We start from the raw sequence: 10,345 nt of genomic DNA on the forward strand, positions 1-10,345 counted from the left end.
GCAGGAGTTTAAAACAAAGTAAGGCCAACGTCGATTTCCAACAGAGGAATTGAAGTTGATGGTCTGTCGGTGTAATACAACAGCGTCCCCTAGTGTCTACTCATACACAGCATCTATTCCAACAAGTGCACTCGTGTCCATCACTGGAGATGTTTATTAAACGCTGTTACCGCACACAAATGCCATCAAGCATCAAATAATTAAACACCATAAACAACATTACAACACACAATACAAAAGAGGAAGCTACATTATTATTATTGCTGTTTGTTATTATTATTATTTACTGAGTATCAAACTGTTGTTCCACTATGAATATCTCTCCATATTTCTTTCCAAAAAATGTCTCTTACAGTAGAGATAGTCAGTAAGGGCTCCAAGCAGAGCATGTATTTACATTGTACTGAAGTTATCAGCAGTTCATTCTGTCTTACATTACAACTACATTAAAATGTTCAAATAATCCTGTTCATTTGTAAATAGTAAAGACTACTAATTCAAGGTAAATGTAAGGTGACCTGAAATAGACCTGATATAAAGCTGCTAAAGAAACATTTTTACAAAGTATCTAGCCAGATGAATCATTCTAAGGCCAGCCAAGTTGAATTTTGAAAGTACTCATCCACTTCCTGTCTAAATGATTCTAGAATATATGCAGTGACTTATCAGTGTAATGTCATGTAATGACTGATGCATTCAAGAAACAATAAGGAAAGAGTGATCAGCTGATGCCAGATTGTTGGTGGTCTTGCATGTCTAGGTGGCCTCCAGGTCCTGTTCCTGAGTGTCTCAGAAGGTTCTGCGGAGCTCATAGGGAGACCAAGTGCTATTTACATCGCTCTTCGCCCACGGGGAGTTGTCACTGAGCGTTGGCGGAGCGTTCTCGGACTCCTCGGTCGACAGTGGGACCATTTTGGTGGCATAGTCACTGGATGCAGTCATATAGGGAGCACAGGGAAAGCTGGAGGGAGGCTGGTAGAGGCCTGGGTAGTGGGCCTCGTCCAAAGGGTATAGGGGATATGGTTGGGGGGGTGGCATGCTGGCGCCGCGTGGCGGAGACGGACACTGTGAGGAGCTTCCTGACTCTGTGCCGGTTAGGGAGGTGGGCATGGTCTCCGGTGGCAAACCCTCGCCAGACAAAGCGTCCACCTGAGCCACTGCTTCAGATCCAGCCGGCTCCCATGACTCCCTCTGGTGGAAAAATAATGGAAGACAATGTCTGGTAAACATTTTATAATATCATAAAGAAAGCATGTGGTCCATGCACTGAGCAAATATGTGGAAAATGAATCTCTTATTGTGAAGACACCTAAAAAGGGATTTCAATTTTTTTTTAATCTTTTTTTGTCTTCTGTGCTCTTTCCACTGGGCGAGAAAATAATGTTGAGCTAAAGAAGGGACCTTCAGGAGTAGGGAGAAGTAGGAGAGATTTTAAGCTAAAAAAAATTCAAAAAAGGTTTTCATAGTGGCCTTTATATACTGTGGCTGGATTATAAAGACAGGATTGAAAAGATTATAACTTAGGTATTATTAAGAAAGCATTACAGCTTAAAACACTTAATTAGTGTGTTACTGCACAAACCCATTTCAGTCATTCAGTGGTATTTGACTAAGGATACAGTCACACCTGCCAAAGCAGAGCAATGACCAGATTCTACCAATTGAGCCCCAGGAACACATAAGCATGAGAGTAATCAAAGAGAACAGAGGCTCACCATTAGTAGCTGGGAGGGTTCTGTGCCAAAGGGTGGCAGTAGAGAGGACAATGCAGAAGGGGTGAACATAGTGCTCCCCCCAGTGGTCAGGGCAGTATTGCGGTAGTCTCCAAACGACTCCGGATAGTAACCATCAATGAAAGGGTAGCCGGACATGGCCGTGGTGTCACAGGAGAGAGGTTTGCCCCCTAGCGATGAGGTATAGATGTCTGTGGAGAACTGTTTGCCCGAGGGGGGAAACTCGCTGTCAGAGATGAAAGACCTCCTCATGCTGTAGTAACTGGGGAGCATATGGGGGCCTGCATGCAAAAAAAAACACACAAAGTTGCATTTTATTATACTCTGCGCATAACCCTACCTAGAACGTTGCTCTTTGACAACCTTAGGTAACTGTATAGATAGGCACATATAGTCCACAAAGCAGGATCACTGATTCCGATAACTTGAGAACTGACTGGGAAATGGCAATTTTCATCTATATCTATCTATTTCGTAGTTTGCAGGTTTTGCTGAACACAGAAACACAAGAACGTCTTGCTTTGTGGAATTCCTAGAATGTTGTACTTGAGTCCATAGCTTTATGAAAATGTTTAGCACATCCAAATTGGAGCATGCAAATCTGATCATCATAATAAAATAGAATTCTTTAAGCATCGGTTGGTTTGAATGCTTTTGTTCATGTTTAAGCCTTTGTATTCTCATCCAGATTTATCATGCTATCTTTCAAATTTAAGATTTAGTAAAATAAACACTTAATGCTCTGATTCGTCACCTGTCATGAAATGCATATATGAAGAGAGTGTCATTTACCTTGCATTGGAACAAATGACTGCTGAGAACCTGCTCCCTAAAACACATAATGGACAGATTAAGAATTGCGAAGTTAGCCATGACTCTATTTCTTGGTGGTATACAGATGGTAGCCTAGCAAACAAATTACTACTCTCTACAAATATCAATCACTAAAAACTATAAATATCATAAATGACAAGACATATTTTAGTCATGTAGCTCACTTCAGAAGAGCAGACAGGCACAGACAAATAACAAGTATAATAATGAAAAAATCCCAAACCACCCCTGCAAAGAGAGAGAAGCAGGCTTAATAGAGAGCTGCAGTCAATGGGCGCTAAGCAGAGCAACAACATGGGAAGCACAGAGGATACTTAACAAAGCTTGATTTACAGAATTTCATACTGGGGTCAACAAATGTCACGGAAGGTCTTTAAATGTGAGACTGCATGGCAACAAGTTGACAGATTCAGTCCAAAATGGCAGTTGTGTTGGTGTCATGAAAAAGAGCCGTGAGAGTCTATATCAGATGTCAAACACAGCCCTTATCATCACTTGGGTTTCACAGGAACCTTCTATAGATGGAGACAGTTCACGCATGTGTACATAAAGAGATGATTATAAGTCTGGGCCGAGGTGGAGTACATGGTGACGGGGAGCGACAAAAAAAAAGACAACAAGCTCGCCACTGTTTGCATATTACAAACATAAAAGAGCTGATAGCCCGGCTGGATTGGCTCGCAGGCACGCAAATCCTGAGGGCTGGAATTTGAATGTGATTTGCCCAGCGCAGGACTTCCCCGTGTGTGTCGTGCATGCCTCACTGCTCCTCTGAAGGCAGTGTAGGGAAATCAGCTTGTTAAGGCTAATGCGCTCAGATCACACAACCTCAGTCCCTTTGGAGGGCTGGGCAGCCTGACATGGTATAGCATGGCATGGCATGGCATGGCACGAGAGCACATGAGAAGCCTGCTGACCGATCAGTATGATGAGTAGTATGTGCGCCACAGATGTGTAAACAGGATGGCTGTCGTGTACTATCGCACATGAAAGGCTTACTTCACCTACATTTATAACGTGCTGTGTTTATGTCACTAAACCTGTAAACAGAGGCATCTTGGGTTCTATAGTATCTAGCTTACACAGAAGTTCTGAAATGTTCACAGTAGTTATGGTTTTGTCATGCAATCTATTTATTACATTTTTTTTTTTTTTATTCAAAGGAAATGATGCAGCTGCAGTGACACATAAAGACCACATGGCTGATGGAAAAGAAATAATAATAACAATAATAATGATTATAGTAGTAATAATAACATGTTTGATTTACAAAGCATCTTGCAAACAACAAACAACATTCTTTCAAGAACTCAACTCAACAAAAAAGCCTCTACCACAATGTTGACACAATGGAATTGCAGAGTGCTGTTTGTGAATGGCTCACCATTTCAATTCTGCAATTCACCTAAACTATGCCTTGTGAAGGAACATCTGTATTTACTTCCACCATTATTTGAACTGTATCTCAGAGGTACATTTATATATTTAACATTGATTTTGTTTTATATTAGATCCAAAACTATCAACATTCAGCGTGGCTGTATACATTTCCCCTAATTTACTCTAATTAAGCTAACACTCCAGTTATTAGGACAAACAATAATACAAGTTTTTTTCTTTAGCCAATAACAGGAGAAGTATGAATTTTATTTACTCATATTTACTATTGGTGAAACAACCCAAAGTCTAAGTCATAAGTAGTAGCCGGCTTACAGAGATTCATTGTATATGCAGTTATAAACGTGAAATCAAATGAGTATTTGCACTCATGAATCCTACAGTATCATTAATAACGTTTTATGAATCCTACAGTATCCTTAATAACATTTTATGAATCCTACAGTATCATTAATAACTTTTTCTGGGACCACAGATAAACAGATGACTGCACATCTGACATGATCTTATGATTTTCATATTTTTGACTGGAATCTCAGCAGGAGGTGATTAATATTCAAACATTTCCTAAGTTAAACTTACACAAATCATTTGCATTTAGTATGATGAATGACAACAAAGTCAAAGCAATGGTGGTTCCCAGTATAGGCCACATAGGCAATTACATACAGATAATTCACAAAGGAGATCCCACTGAAGCAAAATGTCAACTTGGAGGCACGTAAAATCGTTTGTGGTGTTTGACACATCATTGCATTTTATTTTAAACCATGTTAGACACTTGAGCAATTTTATTCTGCGTAGGTCATTCTGTATCAGATCAAACTTACAACAATATCATAGCCTTAATATCAAAATTGAGTTATCTGTGTGTGTAGTAAAGATCACAAATGATCTAGAAAGAAATTGTATTATGCCTGTGAGGACAAAAGGACCAGCTCTATTTCAGATGACCATGTTAAAATATCACTGGCTGTACCCCACTTGTACACACCCATGTTTGGACTTGACCCAAATTAACGAGACAAGGCCAAAGTTTGCCTGCCTCTGCAGATGGCTTGCTCTTCCTCAGAGCCCCCCCCCCATCCCTGCTCTTAGAGTGAGGTGAAAGGGCTCTAGTATTGTGTGCTCTGTTCACAGCCTATCTTTTCTCAATAGCCCCCTAGCCCCCCCAAACACATACACAAACACAGTTTTTGGTCATGTATACACATCTACCAAGTCTATACAAAGTCTCTGTTTGCATAGGCTGACAACTGCACGTAAAATGTATCTTTTTGTCCCTTTCATCATATACACAATGGCTTATGTAATGCAGCTCACAAATGCTTCTCAAATAAATGTCTCTACAAACAGCATTCACTCCTAATGTGTGTCTGTGTGTGATTTATGGCCTCCCTCCCATTCCTTTGCCTGTCTGTGGCTCACCCAGTCACTGAAAGAAATTAAAGGCAAAATCGAACTGCCTTTGGTTTCATGACAATCACTAAGAAAGGTATTATTGTCGGTGACCAAACCACAACTAGCCATTTTCCCTTGTCTGAAAGAAAACTGCTGTCTGATTTTTATGTTTAAAATGTTGCAATAATGCCTAATACCTAGTTTGTTTTTCCTAGAAATTGTGCTAAAATGTAAGAAATGTATTCTGTATTCAGAAAGTATCCTGGGTAAAATTCTAATATATTACAAAGTAAAACAGGCTACTACATTAGTGTCTGTCACGCAAGTTATGCTAACTGCCAAACTTGCACAATAACTTACAGAGGAACGTCACCTCTAGAAGTGACATTCCAACAATGGTCCAACAACTGACTCTAAACTTTTAAATAATGGCAATTACTTTGGGGTAAGGTGCAGACATCATTAACAGTCATTACTAGGGTTTATGATCAACCATCCTCATAAGCCCCTGGCTAACACTGAATACATGGTCTTGAGAGGGACATTGTCTGGTCCTTGGCTAGGCAAAGCCTTGGCCCCTTTGTACAGGCAGATGTCTGTGAGTTTGGCGTGCCCGGGGTTGAACAATGAACAGATCAGTGGTCTGCGAGGCCGCACAATGCGGTGGCACAGGTGTGTGTCAGACATTAACTTTGCATAGCCACACAGCCAGAAGAGAAAAGGTCGGTTTGCCCGGGCGAACTCCGCAGGGTTCACGACCGTCAGCCATGGCGGCATTGTCGCCAGCTGCATTGTGAACGTTGGGGAGACTGATGGCTCTCTTTCACCCCATACTATCTGTGCATGTGTCAGTATTTACAGATGGGATTTAGACCAATTTATGGTTAAGGGCCAAAGAAAATGACTTACAGGGATTGTTTAAAAAAAAAAAAAAAAGAGTGCATTGGCTTGTAATTTGGTCTTCGGGTCATGTTTTTTTTGTTGTTGTTGTATTAAAAAGATAAGCCCCAGTGTAAATAAAGAGTGAAGCATGCTCTAATGGACGAACGGACAGGTTGTCTGCGGTTGTACAAGACAAAGACACGGTGAGAGGGAGAAAGAGAAAGTCAGAGAACAAAAAAATAAAGAGTAAATGAAAGCTTACATTGTAGCGTGGTCCACTCGTCTGTCGTGATCGTTTCTCAGCCAGTAGGTCTTTGACTGTGTGCTTCACCCTTACCCCCTGGTAAACTCGCCTGGAGTACTCTGGGAAAGAGGAAAGTCATGTTTTTACAATGGACACATTGTATAGGCAATATGGGACAGCAAAGCCAGTAAGGAAAATAACCTGTTTGCCTCTTATGAAATAAAGTGCCCACTAGCGTAACAATTGACGGGGCCCAGGGGTTGTCAGGGGTTAGGGGCCCATGTTTTGCTGTTTTTTGCTGGTTTACTACTGCAGGTGGGCCCTCTCACACACTGACCACTTCAGGTAGTCTTCAAAGTAAACATTCATCAGTATCATTTGAAAAAGTAAACTTTTGAGTTTTGAGTCATAGCCTATTTTTAAGTATTTGTATTTGTCCTAAGCAAAATGTTCCAAAAAAAAATCTAAAAACAAAACAAAATCTACCCACCACTTATTTAATTTGGCTGCTTCTCAAAAGGTTTGAAGGAAGAAGGTTTGCTGGGAAATGCTCATTCGTTTGCCCAATGCCCTTGTTCCCTGTCCAATGTGATCAGCATTTGTGACGTGAACAGTTCAACTTTTTAGCTGAAAGCAAGTGTTTTTCAACAAATTGACGATAAGTTAGCACCATAAATAATGTTTTGCAAGCCCAAAGAAAAAAAACAGCGTTCAAAAGGGGAAGGAAAAGAGATAACAGGATGAGTGTACTGCTAAGCTCCAGTTGATAAAGTCTTATTTAAGGAGCAGTATGGGGCGGATCAGGGATGAATCTATAGTAATGTATTAGCTAGTTACCTCTCATATGTTGGAAAATATGCACCTTCTGTACTCTCTGTCTGTGATAATCTTTGGCTGCGGTGCCATTGATGATGAATGATGGTGAATTCTATAAATGCAAGTGATTGTGTGCCCAGGTGCCATCATGCATCCATAGTACATACTGTGTAGGGCCTATAATGAGTGCTTTTCTTGACGGCTATTTCTTCTTATTATTCTTCTATGGCTATTCTTCTATCGACATACTGGTAAAGCTACTTTGTGTTGATTTCAGATGTTTGATAGTTGGAGAAATTAGGCTGCGGTGGGTGGATCCAGGGTAGGCTGTTAGCTTAGCACTGATCATAGCAGCAGCCATTAGTTTTCATGGTGAGCCATGGTGACATAGCAATTGTCTGCTTTGCAATTGCCTGGAGTGGTCGTGTGTGAGTGTGTGTGTGTGTGTGTGTGTGTGTGTGTGTGTGTGTGTGTGTGTGTGTGTGTGTGTGTGTGTGTGTGTGTGTCTCTGTGTGTGTCTGTGTGTGTGTCCATGCATGTGCGCGTTTGGGGTGGGGTGTCTGACTACGAGGAAAGGATCGCTACAGAGATAGGCCTGTGTCTGTCTGTGTCATGTCATTTTGACAAGCTGTTTACTTTGACGCAGATGCTTGCGCCATGGGATTACATTGTATAATCGTTTTGCAGTTGCCAGTAATAATGTTCTAACTCAATCCGGGACCAATTTCAATCGTTAATTGTCCTAAGTAAGTGTGGACCAAAAAGGTCTAACAATAGGGCCCAGATGGAAAAATCCTGAAGTTTAACCTTTAAACGTCCCTTTAACCTTCTGAGGTTTATCTCCTATGTAAATTACATAGCGACACTCACAAAGAATTTAGGGCCATATCATAGGACTAATCTAGGGAGATTGAACTCTATGTTTAGGTTTAAAGGGTTTTAGGTTGAATAAGCAGCTCATCATTGAGTTGTTTAATTTATTGATCTGGTCCTTCTTTTCTATGTGTAGCCTTACAGAGGCCTCCGTGACGTATTTTTTTTTTTACAAAGGATTTAGATACTTTTTCGGTATGGCAATGTCCCAAGAATGGACTCTCACAGAAAACTACCAATGGAGCAAATCAATCAAACAACAATCCCACTGACTCCCGGAAAAGTTCAAATAGAGAGAAATATTTTGTTTTGAAATCTATTTGTCCAAATGCCTGTGTAATGGTGCAATAAAAAAGTGCCTTAATCACCAAATGAAATGGTAGTAGACACCATTGGCCTATATAGTATGATCAAGATGTCAAGATGGCAAGATGTAGTGCAACCAAACTAAACAATGCAAGGTCCTTCTATTCCTGACAAGATACTATGCGATTACTGAAAATGGCACTTGTTTTTTGGAGTTTTTAAATGATTTCATTGACTAGTTTGTTCTCTTCAATTGTTTATCAGTAATGACTCATTTTTTCCACTAGTGATAAGCCACAGAACACAGTAGGAAATACAGTTGTCATCAGTCATGATAATGTGCATAAATGTCTCTTTATGATATATCCAATCATAATGCCCTATTGCTATGCGATAAATCCATTATGTTTATTTAAGCTGTACATTGTTGAAGCACAATGGTTCCATATGTGAGGAAATCATTTGCAACAGTATGTACAGTATTTGCTTTATAAACCACACTAAGAATAGTGCATGAATTAAAAACATTTGTCGACAATAGCTTTTGCTCGACACTCCGATCAAAGACTCCAGATTTGCACTTTCAGAAAACATAAAACATTCAATCTCAAAGCCCAAGAGCAATCAATCTATTCAATCTTAAAGTACAGTCAAGTCAAACCCAAACATAGCAGTTGCAATGTTGAAATGTATACACATATAACTAGAGCTATCATAACATGAACATTACATTACCATGAACATATAACTAGAACTATAATAACATGAACGATACACCATGAACATATAACTAGAGCTATAATAACATGAACTATACATTACCATGAACATAATAAGTCATACTAAATAATGTTACTATGTACTGAGCAGTGATGCCAGAATAACATTTCATCTCTCACCGGTTTCCATGGTGCCAAAAGTTTCAGGGTGCCTTGTGAAAATGCTGTCTGTACCCGTAAGTATGGATGAGTAGGACGGAGAATGCACATCATAACATTGTCAGGAAGCATTCCTCTCCACAGGACTTTTACACCTGTGGATGGCACAGCAGTTTTTGAAGTGACCTTTATCATTTGTTTAAATGCAAATGAATGGCAAGACGTTTCTGAAACATTTGCATTAAAGTTCTAGATAAGTGGAGAGAGAGCGTGGAGCCCAGCATCACCAGTGGCTATTAGAGGGCAAGGCACCATGGGTAAATAAAGACGGGTTTAATACTTTTGCAGGAATTATGTGTTAGTGAAGAATAAACCTCACACAGGTATGAGACATATCGGCAGATATACACTGTACACATTGGTGCAACAGCGTAGGGAAAAATAGAACACAGGAGTAAAAACTAAATTAATAAAAGTAAAATAATACAAAACAGGAACTAGTAGACTTTTTTTAAATCAATATTTTTTTTTAAATAAATACAAATACACTGTGCAACTACATTTGGGGGTGCTACATATTGCACATACAAAGTCCAAATCAGGTGTGGTGTGTGAGCGTGTGTGTGTGAGCGCGTGTGTGTGTGTTCAGGGGCTAGGTTGTTTAGAAGGGGGATAGCCCTCTGGGGGGAAAAAAAACGTTTAATTTGTATATGAGGTGCTGTCATTTTAAAGACATAATTAGCTGCAAGCTTATAGTCATTGGTGAATAAATAGATAAATACTTAAAGATAATTAGATAAAGACTCGATAGGCGACTCAGTACAGTAGTCTGTTGTTTATTTAGTCCACCTCAGTTATCTCCAATTCAGGTCAATATTAGTTCAGATGTCACAGTATTAAAATGAGTTTAGATATTTAAACACAGGCTTAGAAACTATTCAAAAACCTGAACATGTAGGAATAGCAATCAGCTACAACTC

At 39.8% G+C, this 10,345-nt stretch overlaps 1 protein-coding gene across 1 annotated transcript; it reads right to left on the reverse strand.

Moving 5' to 3' along the window:
- Positions 1 to 143: 143 nt before the first annotated feature.
- si:ch211-213d14.1 (uncharacterized protein C11orf53 homolog) lies at positions 144 to 9,812 on the reverse strand. Its single transcript, XM_012820189.3, has 5 exons — positions 9,387 to 9,812; positions 6,511 to 6,611; positions 2,526 to 2,562; positions 1,716 to 2,014; positions 144 to 1,191 (listed from the first exon to the last, which is right to left on the reverse strand). Exons 1-5 carry the CDS (start codon positions 9,394 to 9,396, stop codon positions 790 to 792), a joined length of 849 nt encoding a protein of 282 aa, XP_012675643.2. The 5' UTR covers positions 9,397 to 9,812; the 3' UTR covers positions 144 to 789.
- Between the last annotated feature and the right edge of the window lie 533 nt (positions 9,813 to 10,345).

Source organism: Clupea harengus, chromosome 17 (genome assembly GCF_900700415.2).
Source record: "Clupea harengus chromosome 17, Ch_v2.0.2, whole genome shotgun sequence".
NCBI classification, from domain to species: Eukaryota; Metazoa; Chordata; class Actinopteri; order Clupeiformes; family Clupeidae; genus Clupea; species Clupea harengus.